This window comes from Chiloscyllium plagiosum, unplaced genomic scaffold (assembly GCF_037043375.1).
Source record: "Chiloscyllium plagiosum isolate Xiang-an unplaced genomic scaffold, Cpla_swu_hap1 HiC_scaffold_9, whole genome shotgun sequence".
Lineage (NCBI taxonomy): Eukaryota > Metazoa > Chordata > Chondrichthyes > Orectolobiformes > Hemiscylliidae > Chiloscyllium > Chiloscyllium plagiosum.
In genome coordinates, this window is record NW_028270147.1 from 4,447,982 (window position 1) to 4,466,176 (window position 18,195).

General features: G+C 47.8%; 1 protein-coding gene across 1 annotated transcript in view; it reads left to right on the top strand.

Moving 5' to 3' along the window:
- Positions 1–6,263: 6,263 nt before the first annotated feature.
- The window catches only part of znhit6 (zinc finger HIT-type containing 6), a 39,356-nt gene continuing 27,424 nt past the window's right edge, over positions 6,264–18,195 (top strand). Inside the window, exons 1-5 of the mRNA XM_087990352.1 lie at positions 6,264–6,880; positions 12,867–12,932; positions 15,150–15,256; positions 15,329–15,414; positions 16,603–16,706. Coding sequence (XP_087846478.1) covers positions 6,264–6,880; positions 12,867–12,932; positions 15,150–15,256; positions 15,329–15,414; positions 16,603–16,706 — 980 coding nt within the window. The remainder of the gene's footprint in view (positions 6,881–12,866; positions 12,933–15,149; positions 15,257–15,328; positions 15,415–16,602; positions 16,707–18,195) is intronic.

Below are 18,195 nucleotides of genomic sequence, written 5' to 3' on the forward strand. Positions count from 1 at the left end.
TGGACAGACTAGTGGCAGATGGTATTTAACCCTGATAAGTGTGAGGTGATGCACTTTGGAAGAAGAAAGAAGATAAGGGAGTATTTAATAAATGGCAGGACACTGGGTAGCTCAGAGGAACACATGGGTCTTGGGTAATTATTCACAGATCCCTGAAGTTAGCAGAACACGTGAATAGGATGGTTAAGAAGGCATATGGGGCTTGCTTTCATCAGTTGTCAAGCACAGAACATGGAACATTACGGTGCAGTACAGGCCCTTCGGCCCTCGATGTTGTGCCAATCTGTGAAACCAATCTGAAGCCCATCTATCCTACACTATTCCATTATCATCCATATGTCTATCCAATGACCATTTAAATGCCTTTAAAGTTGGCAAATCTACTACTGTTGCAGGCAGGCCGGTCCATGCTTCTATTACACTCTTAAGTAAAGAAACTACCTCTGACATCTGAGTCAAGAATGTGGTGCTGGTAAAGCACAGTCGGTCAGGCAACATGCGAGGAGCAGGAGAAACAACGTTTCGGGCATAGGCCCTTCATCAGGCTTATGCCTGAAACGTTGGTTCTCTTGCTCCTCGGACGCTGCCTGACCAGCTGTGCTTTTCCAGCACCACATTCTCAACTCTGATCTGCAGCATCTGCAGTCCTCATTTTCTCCTACCTCTAACATCTGTCCTGTATCTATCACCCCTCAATTTAAAGCTATGTCCCCTCGTGCTAGCCATCACCATCCGAGGAAAAAGGCTCTCGCTGTCCATGGCATAGAGTATAAGAGCAAGGCAGTAATGTTGGAGTTGTACAGAGTGTTGGTCAGTCCACAGCTAGAGTACATGCAGTTCCGGTCACCCCACTACAGGAAGGATGTGATAGTACTGGAGGGGTTACAGAGGAGATTCATCAAGACATTGCCTGGGATGGAGAATTTGAGCTATAAGGAGAAAATAGAGAGGCTTGGATTGTTTTTAGAGCTGAGAAGACTGAGGGGGAATGTATTGAGGTGTATAGGATTATGAGGGATATGGACAGGGTGAATACAGAGCAGCTGTTCCCCTTGGTTGACGGGTTAATCACAAGAGGGTATAGTTTTAGAGTAAGGAGTAGATGATTCACAGGGGATTTGGGAAAAGCGTTTTCACTCAGCAGTGGTGGGAATCAGGAATACATTGCCTGGGAAGGTAGCGGAGGCCGGAAACCTTGCAACATTTAAACAATATTTGGATGAGCACTTCAAATATCATAACATTCAAGGATATGGAGCAAGTGCAGGAAATTGGGATTAGCGTGCCTTTAGTGATAGTTATGTTGGTGCAGACCCAATTGGCTGAAGGGCCTTTTCTGCGCTGTATGAATCTATGACAATGGTCACAACAAGCGAAGAGTGCAGCATTGTGTTGGGATGGCTAAAGGGCAAACTATACTGAGCATGGTGGGTGTGTGCGGCACAGTGGCTCAGTGGTTAGCACTGCTATCTCACAGCACCAGGGAGCTGGGTTCAATTCCAGCCTTGGGTGACTATCTTTTGTGGAGCTTGCCCATTCTCCCCGTGTCTGCGTGGGTTTCCTCCCACAAACTAAAGATGTGCAAGTTAGGGTGGACTGGCCATGCTCAATTTCCCCTAGTGTCCAGGGATGTGTGGATTAATTGCATTAGCCATGGGAAGTGTAAGGGGATGGGTTTGAATTGGATGCTCTTTGGAGGGCTGGTGTGGACTTGTTGGGCCAAATGGCCTGTTTCCACGCTGTCAGGATTCTTTGATAAGGAACAGTGTTTGAACTTTTGCAATATTTTATACAGTTGGTTTCAACGAACAGTGATATATTTCAAAGTCAGAGTGGTGATGGGTTTAGAGGGGAACTTGCAGGTGGTGGCGTTCCCATGTATCTGCTGCCCTTGTCCTTCTGAATGGAAGTGGTTGAGGGGTTTGGAGATCACAATTCTAAGCCATACATGACTCATGGTGCATCAGCAACCCAAGAAAGCAGACAATAAAAAGACCAACTCTCAGCTGGAATACATAAACCACAGACATATTTATCCACTATATGTGCATCTGAATAAGAAATAAATACTGTTCGTCGTGTAACTGAGTGGGTTCTGCATACATAATATTAGAGTAATTTGGAGGGGGGTTATATCCCATTAAAGACACCTCTTGTGACAGCTAAACAAAGGAGTGATTGAAACAATTTGGTCATTTAACCTTCAAATCAGATATTGCAAACAAACCGGTTATAGAAACTCAAAAAGGAGAATAAAACAGTAAAATGTCACAACTCAGTTTGACGTATTTAAACATAGGGTTGTTTCGGAACAAACACCACTAAAGCTGAGTGACTATTCCTGTAATTCTGCTCGCCACATACAGCCATCAGAATGGTTACCACAGAAACAACATCAAACAAACCAAGGAGGTGGGATAATTGGGGGGGGCAGCGGTGGCGCTGGGATGGGGTGGTGGTGGTGAAAGGGAGGGTGGGGGCAGTGGTAGGGGTAAGGAGCGAGGTGGGGTGAGGTGAGATGAGGTGGTGGGGGCCAGGAGCTCAGGGGTGAGTTGCCTTCCTGAACCGCTGCAGTCCATGTGCTGCAGATAGACCCACAATGGCCTAAGGGAGGGAATTCCAGGACTTTGATCCAGTGACAGTGAGGGAAGGTAAAGGAAGAGCCCAACCACACCTTCCAGGTGAAGCAGCACTTTACCTGCACTTCTCACAATCTAGTCTAACATATTTGCTGCTCACAATGTGGTCTCCTTTACATTGGGGTAATGAAGCGTAAACTGGGTGACTGCTTTTCAGGACACCTGCATTCCATCCGCAAGAAAGACCCTGAGCTTCCAGTCGCCTGCCACGTCAACACCCCACCCTGCTCCCTGGCCAACATCTCTGTCTCAGAGTTGCTGCAGTGCTCTAGTGAAGCTCAGCGCAAACTGGAAGAACAGCACCTCATTTTCCACTTGGGGACCCTGCAGCCTTCAGGACCCAATATCAAATTCAATAATTTTAGGGCTGGAGACACCTTCTCCCATGTCCTTACCCTGACCCCCATACACCAGGCCTTGTTATCACATGGCCAGCTATGATACACTATCCATTGTTAGCCACGAATGGTCCCCTTTAGCAGCCATTCATTCTCCCAGGCTGACTGATCTCCACTCCTTTGTCTGTCCAACTGTTCTCTCTCTCTCTCTCTGGGTTCTATCCTCACCTACCATTTACTCCTTCCCCCTCCCCCCACCCTATCTTCTGCATTAAAAAAACATTTTTCTAGCTACGATCAGCTCTGAGGAAGGGTCACTGGACCCGAATCATTGACATAGAAACATAGAAAATCGATGCAGGAGTAGGCCATTCGGCCATTCCAGCCTGCCCCACCATTCAATATGATCATGGCTGATCATGTAATCTCAGTATCCCATTCTCCCCATACCTCTTGATCCCTTTAGCTGCAAGGACCACATCCAGCTCCCTCTTGAATCTACCTAATGAACTGGCCCCAATTCCTGTGGGAGAGAATTCCACAGGTTCACAACTCTCTGAGTGAAGAAATTCTTCCTCATCTCAGTCCCGAATGGATTACCCCTTATTCTTGGACTGTGACCCCCTTGTTCTGGACTACCCCAACTTCAGGAACATTCTTAACTCTGTTTTCTCTCCACAGATGCTGCCAGATCTGCTGATCTTTTCCAGCAACTTCTGTTTTTGTTTCTGTGGAACTATAATTCATGTCAGTGGGAGAATGAAGTGGATATGTTGACTTGAGTTTCATCTTTGCTAAGAATAAAAGTGAGGTACGGACTTCTCACTGACCAGAAACAAGATCAACATAAAGTATTCTCAGAGCTAAAGGCTCAACAACTGGAGACTGAGGAAGGTTTGGAAATTTAATCGAAATAAGGACATATCGATCCCCATCAAAACGGAGGGATGTAGAGGGACAAATCTGCAGGAAATTACAGAGGGGTGTAAACATCATTGAGTATGTCATGACGTAATTGAGAAGATTGAACCAATTGTGTCACTCTGTTGCACAGGTTGTTCCAAAGTCTATAAAATCCGATGAGAACACTCAAAGATAAATGTACGTGATTAACTGCTGCTCACAACCAAATCAATTCACACCAGATTTCATCAAGACCAGAAAAAGAATTCCATTTATTCTAACACACTCAACATCAACAAGACATTCAGGAAAAATAAAATGGATTTCTAATCTGTACAATTTAAACTACAAATGGTTTAAGACAAATACTCACCTCAGCTCCAGGACATCTCTGCAGGAGCTCCTCAGGGTAGTGTCCAAGGCTCAACCATCTCCAGCTGCTTCATCAATAACCTTCCCTCCATCATAAGGTCAGAAGTGGAGATGTTCACCGATGATTACACAATGTTCAGCACCAATCGCCACTCCTCAATACTGAAGCAGTCCATGTTCAAATGTAGTAAGTTCTGGACAATGTCCAGGCTTGGACTGACAAATGGCAAGTAACATTCATACCACGTGAATGTCAGACTATGACCATCACCAAGAGACAATCATTGACCAGAAACTCAATTGGACTCATCACATAAACACAGTGGCTACAAGAGCAGATCAGAGGCTGGGAATCCTGCAGCGAGTAACTCACCTCCTGTCTCCGAAAGCCTGTCCACCATCTACAAGGGACAAGTCAGCAGTGTGATGGAATACTCCCCACTTGCCTGGATGGGGGCAGCTACAACAACACTCTAGAAGTTTGACACCATCCAGGACAAAGCAGCCCCCGCTTGACTGGCACAAACATCCACTCCCTCCACCCCCATCTCTCAGTAGCAGCAGTGTGTATCATCTACAAGATGCACTGCAGAAATTCACCAAGATCCTCAGACAGCACCTTCCAAACCCGTGACCATTTCCATCTAGAAAGACAGGGGCAGCAGATACATGGGAACACCACCCCCTGCATATTCCCCTCCAAGCCACTCCCCATCCTGACTTAGAAATATATCCCCGTTCTTTCACTGTCGCTGGGTCAGAATCCTGGAATTCCCTCCCTAAGGACATTGTGGGTCTACCTACAGCACATGGACTGCAGCAGTTCAAGAGGGCAGCTCACCCCCACCTTCTCAAGGGGCAACTAGGGACAGGCTGGGCCCAGCCAGTGACACCCTCAACCCAAAGTGAATTTTATTTTAAATTACAACCTGACTTCCTGTGTTGCAGGAGAAAGTGAGGTCTGGAGATGCTGGAGATGAGAGTCAAACGGTTTGGTGCTGGAAAAGCACAGCTGGTCAGGCAGCATCCGAGGAGCAGGAGAATCAACGTTTTGAGCATAAGCCCTTCATTGGGAATTCCTGATGAAGAATTTATGTTCAAACCATCGACTGTGAGGGGGGGATCAGGGTGAGGGAGGATCAGGGTGAGGGGGATTCAGGGTGAGGGGGATTCAGGGTGACGGGGGATCAGGGTGAGGGGGGATCAGGGTGAGGGGTTAGGGTGGGGGTTCAGGGTAAGTGGGGATCAGGGTGAGGGGGTTGGGGTGAGGCGGTGAGGGTTAGGGGGGTCAGGGCAAGGGGGGATCAGGGTGAGGGGGGTCGGGGTGAGATGGGTCAGGGTGAGGGGCGTCGGAGTGAGTGGGGGGTCGGAGTGGGGGGGGCCGGAATGAGGGGGGGGTCAACGTGAGGGGGGTCAGGATGAGGGGGTGTCGGGGTGAAGTGGTCAGGGTGAAGGGGGTGAGGTGAAGGGGGTGAGGCGGAGTGGGGTCAGGGTCAGAGGGGATCAGGGTGAGGGGGATCAGGGTGAGGGGGGTCAGGGTGAGGGGGGTCAGGGTGAGGGGCGTCGGAGTGAGTGGGGGGTCGGAGTGAGGGGGGTCAGAGTGAGGGGGGTCAACGTGAGGGGGGTCAGGATGAGGGGGGTCAGGATGAGGGGGGTCAGGATGAGGGGGGTCAGGATGAGGGGGTGTCGGGGTGAAGGGGTCAGGGTGAGGGGGGTGAGGCGGAGGGGGGTCAGGATCAGAGGGGGTCAGAGTGAGGGGGGATCAGGGTGAGGGGGGGTCAGGGTGAGGGGGGGTCAGGGTGAGGGGGGTCAGGGTGAGGGGGGGTTGGGGTGAGGGGTGTCAGGGTGGGAGGGGTCGGGGTGAAGGGGGTGAGGCGGAGGTGGGTCAGGGTGAGGGGGGTCGGGGTGGGGGAGGGGGGTGTCTCGGTGTCAGTTGTTGTTGTATCCGGAAGCGCCGGCTCGAACCCGGAAGCGGGAGGAGGGAGGGGGCGGAGCTTAGAGCGAGACCAGCATGGAGCCGCTTCCCCAGGGTGGGGGCAGAGATCCCGGGGGTGGGGGCAGAGATCCCGGGGGTGGGGGCAGGGTCAGTGCCCGGGCTCTGGGACCCGGCTCCCCGCTTCCTGCAGCCGCTCACAGCCCGGGCCCGGGGCCTCGGGGAGACATTCCCAGTCCCAGGGCAGACTCCCCCATTCCCAATCCCAATCCCAGTCCCAGGGCAGACTCCCCCATTCCCAATCCCAATCCCAGTCCCAGGGCAGACTCCCCCATTCCCAATCCCATTCCCAGTCCCAGGGCAGACTCCCCCATTCCCAATCCCATTCCCAGTCCCAGGGCAGACTCCCCCATTCCCAATCCCAATCCCAGTCCCAGTCCCAGGGCAGACTCCCCCAATCCCAATCCCAGTCCCAGGCCAGATTCTCCCAGTCCCAGGGCCAGGGCAGACTCCCCCATTCCCAGGGCCAGGGCAGATTCCGTCTTTCCCAATCCAGGAACCAAAGCCGAGAGTCCCATTCCCAGTGCGGGAGCTGGGGGTCTGTACTTGGGAGCCAGTGCCGACAGTGTGGACCCTGACGTGTTGGAGGAGAGGCAGCGATGTTCCTCTGGGAAACGGAAGATCTCCCTGTCAGGGTAAGGATGCTGACTCCGAGCTGTTTGAATGTGAGGGGTGAGAGGGTGATGCTGGTGTCTGTGACAATGCCACTGGAGAGAGGAGGCTCTCAGTCCGAGGGAAGCAGGGACAGCCACTCCCTGTCCATGCAGCTTCTCTGAGCAGAGTTCACGGTCTACGAGTCAATGATAGGGGGCATGACCGTACACAAAGAGGCCATTCAACCCCTCGATCCTCTCCGAGCGGAATGGATTCTTCCTAAGGTGTGGACACAAGTTCTAGTTGGGGCTTGAGTGGACCTTTAAACAGATCCCTGCTATTTGTGAAGTCTAAGATCCCATTAGCTTTGCTAATTATTCCCTCAAAACGTGCCGCTGCTCTCAAAGCTGGATATACAGGAACCTCCTGATCCTCCTGGTGAGCAGAATTGGGCCCTGTCTCTCAGGAAGGATGTCCTGGCATTGGTGGGGGAGCGGGTATACAAGAATGATCCTGGGGATGAAGGATCAGTTGAGGAACAGTCGAGGGCTCTCGATCTGTCACTTGATGGAGTTTAGAAGGATGAGGGGGGCATCTGATTGAAACCGAATATTGAGGGGCCTGGATGGAGTGGACATGGAGAAGATATATCTGGTTAGCATGGACGAGTTGGACCGAAGGGTCTGTTTCTGTGCTGTTCATCTCTGTGACTCTATAGCAGGAGAGAAGGCAGGAGAATGGGATTGAGAAACACATCAACTATGGTCGAATGACAGAGCAGACTCGACGGGCCGAATGGCCTAATTCTGCTCCTGTAACTTATGGTCTTCGTTCTGAGGAAGGGTCACCAAACCCAAAACATTAACTCTGATTTCTCTCCACAGACACTGCTAGACTTGCTGTGCTTTTCCAGCAATTTCTGTTTTTGTTTCTGATTTACAGTATCCGCAGTCCTTTTGGTTTTTACTAAGTTGTGGCTGACCCAGTTTGTTCTACTTCTTTCACGCGGACGTCATTGGCTGGGTCCTTACTAATTGTCCTGGGAGAAGATGGTGCTGAGACCCTTTCTTGGACTGCTGTGGGGTAGGGGCTCTCAGACTGCCGTGAGGGAGGGAGTTCCAGGATTTTGACCCAATGATGGTGAAGTCACGATGAGATATTTTCGTGTTAGGGATGTGTGGCTCAGAGGGGAACTTGCAGCCGATCAAAGTCTTGAGACATGCAACTTAGAAAACAGGAGCAGGAGTAGGCCATACGGCCTTTCAAGCCTGCTGCACCATTCAGTATGACCAGGGCTGAACACCCAACTCAGTCCCCTGTTCCTGCTTTCTCCCTTGAGCCCTAAGACCTGTTTCTAACTCTTTTCGAAAACACTCAATCTTTTGGCGCCAACTGCTGTGGTAGAGAATTCTACAGGCTCTTCGTGAAGACAGTTCTCTTCAACTGAGCCCGAAATGTCCTGCCTTGTCTCGTTTGCCTGTGAATCCCTGAGTCTGGGCTACATCTCTGACAAAGGGTTCCACCTTGCTCATTGTTCACATCTTCTCCCAGTTTTGTATCATTGGCAAATGTTGAAATTCTGTGTCCCGATAGCCAAGTTATTTTTAAATGTGACACAGAAACTGGATTGTAGTTAACCGTCAGTCGTCATTAAGTGGTGAATTCAGTATGGCAGCACCTGTACAGATTAGCATCCATTCACCAGCTAACCAATACTCAACTCTCATACAGTATGGATGTTGTTTATTTTGGTATTTCCTACAACATGTCCTGATGAAAAATAAACACCTTTATTTCAGCAATACATAACTCTCTATACAACCAAACAACTAGACTCATTGGTCTGGCACTCAGGGAATGCCTCCAGCCTAGGGGGGGGAGAGAGATGTCTGAAATGCAACCAAAGATGTTTGGTGTTTTATTAGTTTGGCTCCTCGCTATCAATGTAACCTCCCACAGCTCCACAATTCTCCATGATTTCTTCCCCTCATGAAGTCTAGTCCCTCACACATCCCAACTTGAACTGCTTCACCATTGGTGGCTGTATTTTCAGCTGTCTGGACCCCAAGCTCCTGGTTTCCTTTCTTCAACCTTTCCACCTGTCTCTCTGTCTCTATCGCACACTCTCAGTGTCTCTCGCTCTGTCTCTGTCTCACTCTCTCTCTGTCTCACTCTCTCTCTGTCTCACTCTCTCTTTCTTTAGGCCCTGCTTGAGATCCACCTTTTTTGGCCAAACGTTTGGTCACCTGCCCCAATCACTCCTGAAGTAAAAGCAGAAAGTGCTGGAAAAGCTCAACAGGCCTTGCAGTGTCTGCAGGGAGGCAGAGTTAACATTGCAACTCGGCAGGTTCATCTCCAGATATCTCCTCCTGCTGGCCCTTTCAGGCAGTCACCATCAACACGATCACAAGACTGACCAGCTCCCACCAACCACAGTCTCCTCCAAACCTTTTATTCCTTTAATGTATCAATATCTATCATAATGGCATAGAGGTCTACAACATGGATACAGGCCCTTCGGCCCGACTTGTCCATGCCGCCCAGTTTTCACAGTTTTAACCTGCATTTGATTGCGCTTGGTCCATATTCCTCTATACCTGTTATCCTGTATGTTTTCAATGATTGAGTATTCAGTCTTTTGGATTCATAACCCTTCAAGTGAAGGAATTACTCTTCATCTCAGTTCAAAATAATTGACCTGCTTATTCTGAGACTGTGGCCCCCAACTCTCAACTCCCCAACCAGGGTCAGAAATGATCTTGCATAATGCCTAGGTGTCTCAGTGATGTAGGAACAGGAGTAGGTCATTCAGCCCCTTGAGCTTTTTCAACATTCAACGAGATCATACCTGATCTGTTACCTGACTCCACATCCCTACCTCTGGCCCATAGCCCTTACTAGCTTTTGCTTAACAAAAAATTATCTATCTCGGGTTTAAAATTTACAACTGATCGAGCATCCACTGCAACTTATGGAAAGGAGTTCCAAGCCTCTCCCACCCTGTGTGTGTGGTAAAGCTTCCTAACCTCTCTCCTAAATGGTCCGGCCCTCATTCTCAGATGATGCCCCTAGTCCTGGAATCCCTAACCAATGAATCGACCCTGTCTTCTCCTGTTAATATCCTGAAGACTTCAATCAGATCCCTCCTTAACTTTCAACATTCGAGAGAAAATAGGCCTCATTTGTGTAATCTCTCCTAATAACAACCTCTGAAATCCAGGTATCATGAAAACATGGAATGTTACAGCGCCGTACAGGCCCTTAGGCCCTCGATGTTGTGCTGACCTGTGAAACCAATCTGAAGCCCATCTAACCTACACTATTCCATTCCCGTCCATATGTTTATCCAATGTCCATTTAAATGCCCATACAGTTGGCAAGTCTATTATTGTTGCAGGCAGTGCATTCCACACCCCTACTACTCTGAGTAAAGAAACTACCTCTGACATCTTCCCTATATCTATCACCCCTCAATTTAAAACTAAGACCCCATGTGCTAGCCATCACCATCCGAGGAAAAAGGCTCTCCCTGCTACCCTATCTAACCCACTGATTATCTTATATGTCTCAATTAAGCCACCTGTCAACCTTCTCTCTAACAAAAACAGCCTCAGTTCCCTCAGCCTTTCCTCATAACACCTTACCTCCATACCAGGCAACATCCAAGTAAATCTCCTCTGAACCCTTTCCAATGCTTCCACATCCTTCCCATAAAGCGGTGACCAGAACTGTACACAATACTCTAAGTGTGGCCGCACCAGAGTTTTGTACAGCTGCAACATGACCTCATGGCTCTGAAACTCAATCCCTCAACCAATAAAAACTAACACACCCTATACCTTCTTAACAACACTATCAATCTGGGTGGCAACTGTCAGGGATCTATGTACATGAAGTCCGAGATCTCTCTGCTCATCTACACTACCAAGAATCTTACCATTAGCCCAGTACTCTGCATTCCCATTGCTCCTCACACTTTTCCACATTAAACTCTATTTGCCGCCTCTCAGACCAGCCCTGCAGCTTATCTATGTCCTTCTGTAACCTGCAACATCTTCAGCATTGTCCACAACTCTACTGACCTTAGTATCATCTGCAAATTTACTAACCTATCCTTCTAAGCCCTCATCCAGGTCATTTATAAAAATGACAAACAGCAGTGGCCCCAAAACAGATTCTTGCGGTACCCCACTAGTAACTGAACTCCAGGATGAACATCTTCCATCAACCAGCACCCTTTGTCTTCTTTCAGCTAGCTAATTTCTGATCCAAACCACCAAATCCCCCTCAATCCCATGTGTCCGTATTTTGTGCAATAGCCTACCGTGGGGAACCTTATCAAATGCCTTACTGAAATCCATGTACACCACATCAACCGCTTTACCACCATCCACCTGTTTGGTCACCTTCTCAAAGAACTCAATAAGGTTTGTGAGGCATGACCTACCCTTCACAAAAACGTGTTGACTATCCCTAATCAACTTATTCCACTCTAGATGATAAATCCTATCTCTTAAAACCCTTTTTAGGATGTTGTGAAACTTGAAAAGGTTCAGAAAAGATTTATAAGGATGTTGCCAGGGTTGGAAGATTTGAGCTATAGGGAGAGGTTGAACAGGCTGGGGCTGTTTTCCCTGGAGCGTCGGAAGCTGAGGAATGACCTTATAGAGGTTTATAAAATCATGAGGGGCATGGATAGGATAAATAGACAAACGCTCTTCCCTGGGGTGGGGGAGTCCAAATGGAGAGGGCATAGGTTTAGGGTGAGAGGAGAAAGATATAAAAGAGGCCTAAGGGGCAGCGTTTTCACACAGAAGGTGGTACGTGTGTGGAATGAGCTGCCAGAGGAAGTAGTGGAGACTGGTACAATTGCAATGTTTAAAAGGCATTTGGATGGATATATGAATAGGAAGGGTTTGGAGGGATATGGGCCGGGTGCTGGCAGGTGGGACTAGATTGGGTTGGGATATCTGGTCACCATGGACGGGTTGGACCGAGGGGTCTTTTTCTGTGCTGTACGTCTTTATGTCTCTTCCTGTAGACGATGACGACGTAAAGATCAAATCCAAAGGCTCAGCAATCTCCTCCCTGGCTTCCCAGAGAATCCTAGGATAAATCCGATCTGGCCCAGGGGATTTATCTATTTTCACACTTTCCAGAATTGCTAACACCTCCTTGTGAACCTCAATCTCGTCTAGTCTCCGTATTCTCCTTGACAACGTTGTCTTTTTCCAGTGTGAATGCTGAAGAAACATATTCATTTAGCGCTCTCTCTTGTAAACCCATGTTGTACTCCCTCCAAGGACAATCTACCCTTCCTAAGGAGAGATGCCCCAATCTGCTCACAGAGCTCCAACTGAGGTCTACCCAGGGTTCATTGTATTTGCCTTCCTAACTGCCAGTTGAACCTGCATGTTAACCTTAGGAGAATCCTGAACCTGGATTCCCAAGTCACTCTGTTTTTCCGATTTCTGAAACCTTTTTCCATTTGGAAAATATGCCTCCATTCTTCCTACCAAAGTGCACAACCTCACCCTTGCCCACATTGTATTCCATCTGCCACTTCTTGGTCCACTCTCCCAGCCTGTCCAAGTCCTTCAGCAGCCTCCCCAGTTCCTCAATGCCACCTGTCCCTCCATTTCTCCCAGTGTCATCTGCAAAGAGATAGATACAGGAGGAGAAAGAGAGAGTGTGTCTGAGAGATTCAGGGAATTAACTCCAAGTTGTTGGGCACGGGCAGCTGAAGGCACAGACCCCACTGAGGAAGTGATTAACATCAATCCAGAATATGAGCTGATTGGAAGAGTGACTGTGGCCATCTCTGATGGAGAGAGACCATCTACACAACAGGAGGTAAGACAGGTGCCCCAGCCACATTCTGAGGGAGGGTCCTGTCCGGTGGTCTACGCAGCCACAAATCTGACCCTGGCCGTTATATTCTGGAGGTGAGGGAGTACTTTGAGGTTGGTGTAGGATTCTGGAATTCCCAATTTAAAGCTGTTCCCTTTTCATTTTGTCTCCAAACAGGTGTGAAACATGTGGCGGTGCAGAGGCAAAATACAGGTGTCCTCGTTGTCTGGCCTATTCTTGCAGGTAGAAGACCAAGTTCTGGTGAATTTTATAAAACATTGATGCAACCACAGCCTGAGTATTGCGAAGGAGAGCCAGTGGCCTAGTGGTAATTATCACTAGGCTATTAATCCAGAGAAAGCGAGGACTGCAGATGCTGGAGATCAGAGCTGAAATTGTGTTGCTGGAAAAGCGCAGCAGGTCAGGCAGCATCCAAGGAGCAGGAGAATCGACGTTTCGGGCATGAGCCCTTCTTCAGGTCCAAGGTTAACAGTATATGAACAATTCCTGAAGAAGGGCTCATGCCCGAAACATCGATTCTCCTGCTCCTTGGATGCTGCCTGACCTGCTGCGCTTTTCCAGCAACACATTTTCAGTATTAATCCAGAGACCCGAGTAATGTTCTAGGGACCTGGGTTCAAATCCCACCATGGGAGATGGTGGAATTTGAATCTAATGAAGGAAAGAAAGTCTGGAATTAGGCCAAATAAACCATGGAACTGTTATTATCTGTAAACCTATCTGGTTCTTGTTGTTGTGGTTCTGTTCGCCGAGCTGGGAATTTGTGTTGCAGACGTTTCGTCCCCTGTCTAGGTGACATCCTCAGTGCTTGGGAGCCTCCTGTGAAGCGCTTCTGTGATCTTTCCTCCGGCATTTATAGTGGTTTGAATCTGCCACTTCCGGTTGTCAGTTCCAGCTGTCCGCTGCAGCAGCCGGTATATTGGGTCCAGGTCGATGTGCTTATTGATTGAATCTGTGGATGAGTGCCATGCCTCTAGGAATTCCCTGGCTGTTCTCTGTTTGGCTTGTCCTATAATAGTAGTGTTGCCCCAGTCGAACTCATGTTGCTTGTCATCCGCATGTGTGGCTACTAAGGATAGCTGGTCGTGTCGTTTCGTGGCTAGTTGGTGTTCATCGATACGGATCGTTAGCTGTCTTCCTGTTTGTCCTATATAGTGTTTTGTGCAGTCCTTGCATGGGATTTTGTACACTACATTGGTTTTGCCATCCTGGTGAGTTGTTGTCTGAGAGTGGCTGTTGGTTTGTGAGCTGTTATGAGTCCTAGGGGTCGCAGTAGTCTGGCTGTCAGTTCGGAAATGCTCTTGATGTATGGTAGTGTGGCTAGTGCTTTGGGGTGCGGCATGTCCTCGTTCCGTTGTCTTTCCCTTAGGCATCTGTTGATGAAATTGCTCGGGTATCTGTTTTTGGCGAATACCTTGTATAGGTGTTCTTCTTCCTCTTTTTGCAGTTCTGGTGTACTGCAATGTGTTGTAGCCCTTTTGAACAGTGTCTTGATGCAACTTCTTTTGTGTGTGTTGGGGTGGTTGCTTTCGTAGTTCAGGACTTGGTCTGTGTGTGTGGCTTTCCTGTACACCCTTGTAGTGAATTCTCTGTTCGGTGTTCTCTGTACCATCACGTCTAGGAATGGGAGTTGGTTGTCCTTTTCTTCCTCTCTAGTGAATCAGATTCCTGTGAGTGTGGCGTTGATGATCCGGTGTGTGTTCTCTATTTCTGTGTTTTTAATGATTACAAAGGTGTCATCCACATATCTGACCCAGAGTTTGGGTTGAATTTGCGGTAAGACTGTTTGTTCTCATCTTTGCATTACCGCTTCTGCTATGAGTCCCGAGATGGTTCACTATCTGGTTCACTAATGGGAAGGAAACTGCCACCATTACCCACTTCAGACCCACAGCAATGTGGATTACTCTCAAATGACTCTCTGGTAATTAAGGATGGGCCTAGCCATCCTAATAAATGTCTCTGAACCAGTGATGCCCAAATGATTAAAACAAAAATGTTTAGAAAATCATAGTAAAATCAGCATATGTCTAGGTCCCTTGATCCTGCTCTGTCACTAAACAAGATCCTCGTTGGTCTGTTTTAACAACTGAAACATGTTTTCTCTTGAATGTAGAAAATTAAGGGATGATCCAGTAGAAGTTTTCAAGATATTAACAGGAAGAGACAGAGTAGATACAGATAAACTGTTTCCATGTTTAGGCATTCTAGAAGCAGGGACACAGATTGAGAATGAGTGCCACACTGTTCAGGAGAGGTGTTAGGAAGCACTTGGACACCAGAAGGTGGGAGATATTCACTAGTGGTGAGTGGCCTGTCTGCATTTGGGTCTGTTGTCTCCCAGTTGGTAGTTCTGAGCAGTGTGTGGTGGGCATGGAGCTGGAGAAGCTGCCAGTCCTCTCCGCACTTGGAATGATTTCCTGTTGATTTGTTTTGCAGCTTACCCTGTGTGAAGAAACACAAAGCTGCGAATGGCTGCAACGGAGTGCGGGATAAAACAGCCTTTACACCCCTCAGTCACTTCACCGAGATGCACCTCCTCAGCGGTAAGGGTCTTTCGGTCTGGGGGTTGGGTGGGTCTTTTTACGCTGGGAGCTGATGTGGTCTTGCTGATTTAGATTACAGGTTTCTGGAGGACACTGGGAGATTGACAGACATCGCAAATCGTGACCACACTGTTCACCGGCCGAGCACCAACAGATTTGTACGTTCCAACCTTGGTACCGATCAGGAGCTTTTCGTGAGAGTTTCACTTCATTCAGGGGCGACTGCTGCCTCACAATGCGGTTCAAGCAGTTTGTCTGCTGTTCCATTCTAGGAAGAGTCATCCCGGATTCTCAACGTTAACTCTGCTTTTCTCTCACCACAGAGGCTAGGGGATAGTGAGGACTACAGGTGTTGGAGAGTCAGAATCGATAAAGCGTGACGCTGGAAAAAGTACAGCAGGTCAGGCAGAGTCTGAGGAGCAGGAGAGTCAATGTTTCGGCTATAAGCCATTCATAAAACAGACCCTGATGAAGGGTCTTGCCTGAAACGTCGACTCACTGAGACCCTCTGTGAGCTGTCCCCAACAAAATAATATCATTCCTGAAATAAGGGGAACAAAATTGCTCCCAATACTCCATATGTGATCCCCCCAGCACTTTGTACAGTTACAGTAAGACTATGGTTCCACTGTTTTCTCAAGGAGAGTTCCAAAGAATCAACACCTTCCAAAAGAAAAGATTTGTTTCATCTCTGTTTTAACTACAAATTGAGGGGTAGTAGATGTCAGAGACAGGTTCTTTACTCAGAGAGAGGTAAGGGCGTGGAATGCCCTGCCTGCCAATGTAGTCAACTCAGCCACATTAGGGGCATTTAAACAATCCTTGGATGAGCACATGGATGATGATGAGATAGTGTAGGGGGACAAGCTGAGAATAGTTCACAGGTCGGCGGAACACTGAGGGCCGAAGGGTCTGTTCTGCGCTGTATTGTTCTATGTTCTAAAGAGTAACTTCATGTTTTTAAACAATGGCAGGAGATGGAGAGAGAGACAGGGAAGATGGAACCCAGTGGCAGCCATTACAGTCTTAGACCCCTGTGACCCCATGATTGACCCATACCTGTGGAAGCCCTGTTCTAGACTATACCCTCTTTGGTTCAGAGTGCTCCCAAGTTTCAAATCATCTGGAAAATCTGAAATTGAGGAGGCACAGAGTTATCAGAGAATCTTGCGTCAATCCGAGTGTTTGGGCACAATGAGGAAGGAGCTGGAGGATTTTGAAAGCAAGGTTACAAATTTTAGAAGTCACTGGATTAATCTTCACCTTGGACAAAGTGTTGGTTTTACTGTGAGTGATTCTCTCGAATATTCTCCTGTGTTTTTGTGATGGTGTCTCTTCCTTTGCAGCTAAACATTATGAAAAACAAAGCTCTGAAACATAACATCAACCTGAAGCTTTTACCCATTGGGTTTACAAAAAGAAGAGAGAATTCAACGTATTTCAATAAGAAGTAAGTTTTCATAGTGAGGTGCAGGTAGTGAACGATGGAAATCTGTGCAATTCCACTCTTGCCCATGAGTGCTAGGAGAGTGCATCCTTTCTGAACTGACACCTTTGGATAAGACAGGGGAAGACAGAAATTCACCTGCTTAGATAAAACGTAGCACTGTTTATGTTGCACGGTATTTTAGACACACTTTGTTAATAGGTGGTGCCATAGTGGGAATGTTACTGGCTTAATAATCCATGAGGCCCAGTTGATGCTGTTGGGAACATGAGTTTGAATCCCACCACAGCAGCTGATGGAATTTAAATTCACTTCATAAACCCATTGGGAATGGTTTAGAAAGCTGCTGTCAGTAATTGCGAGCATTAACTTATCATCAATTGTCATTAAAAAGCTATCTCATTACTGGGAACACTGGAATTGGAGAAGGCCATTCAGCCCCTTGAGCCTGCTCCACCATTTAATATGGTTATGACTGATCTGTGGCCTAACCCCATATACCTGCCCTGGGACCATATCCCTTGATATCCTCCTAACCCCATATATCTTGGCCCAGAACCCTTCGTACCCTCCCTACTCCATATACTTCCCTGGATCCATATCCTTCATACCCTCCTAACCCCATATACCTGCCTTGGGCCCATAACCTTCATACCCCCCTAACCCCATATACCTGCCCTTTGCCCATATCCCATCATACTTTTCCTTAATGAAGAAACATCTATCTCAATTTAAAATTAACAACTGATCTCGCATCCACTGCTGTTTATGGAAAAGTTCCTAACATCTCTCCTGAATGCTCTGGACCGTAATTCTCAGACTATACCCTGAGTTCTAGAATCCCCAACCAGTGGAAATAGTTTATCTTTGCCTATCCTGACCTGTCTTGTTAATATAGAGTGCGGTGCTGGAAAAGCACAGCCAGTCAGGCAGCATCCAAGGAGCAGAAGAATCGACATTTCAAGTATAAGCTCTTCTTCAGGAATGTGACATTTCCTGTTGAAGGATTTATGCCCGAAATGTCGATTCTCTTGCTCCTCGGATGCTGCCTGACCTGCTGTGTTTTTGCAGCACCACATTCCCGACCCTGATCTCCAGCATCTGCAGTCCTCACTTTCTTCTTGTTAATATAGAGTCATATAACACAGAGCCAGACCAGTCCACACTGAATATAATCCCAAACTAAACTCCTCCTGTCTGCCTGCACTTGGCCCATATCCCTCCAAATATTTCTTATTCATGAACCTATCCAAATGTCTTTTAAACATTGTAACAGTACCCACATCCACCACTTCCTCTGGAAGGTCATTTTACACACGAACCACTCTGCGTTTAAAAGAAAAGTTGCCTCTTTCATCCTTGTTCATTCTTTCTCCTCTCATCTTAAACATATGCCCCCCAGACTTGAAATCCCCCACCTTAGGGAAAAGACTCCAGTCATTCACCTTATCTATAGCCCCTCAAGGTTTTATCATCCCTCAACCTTCTACAC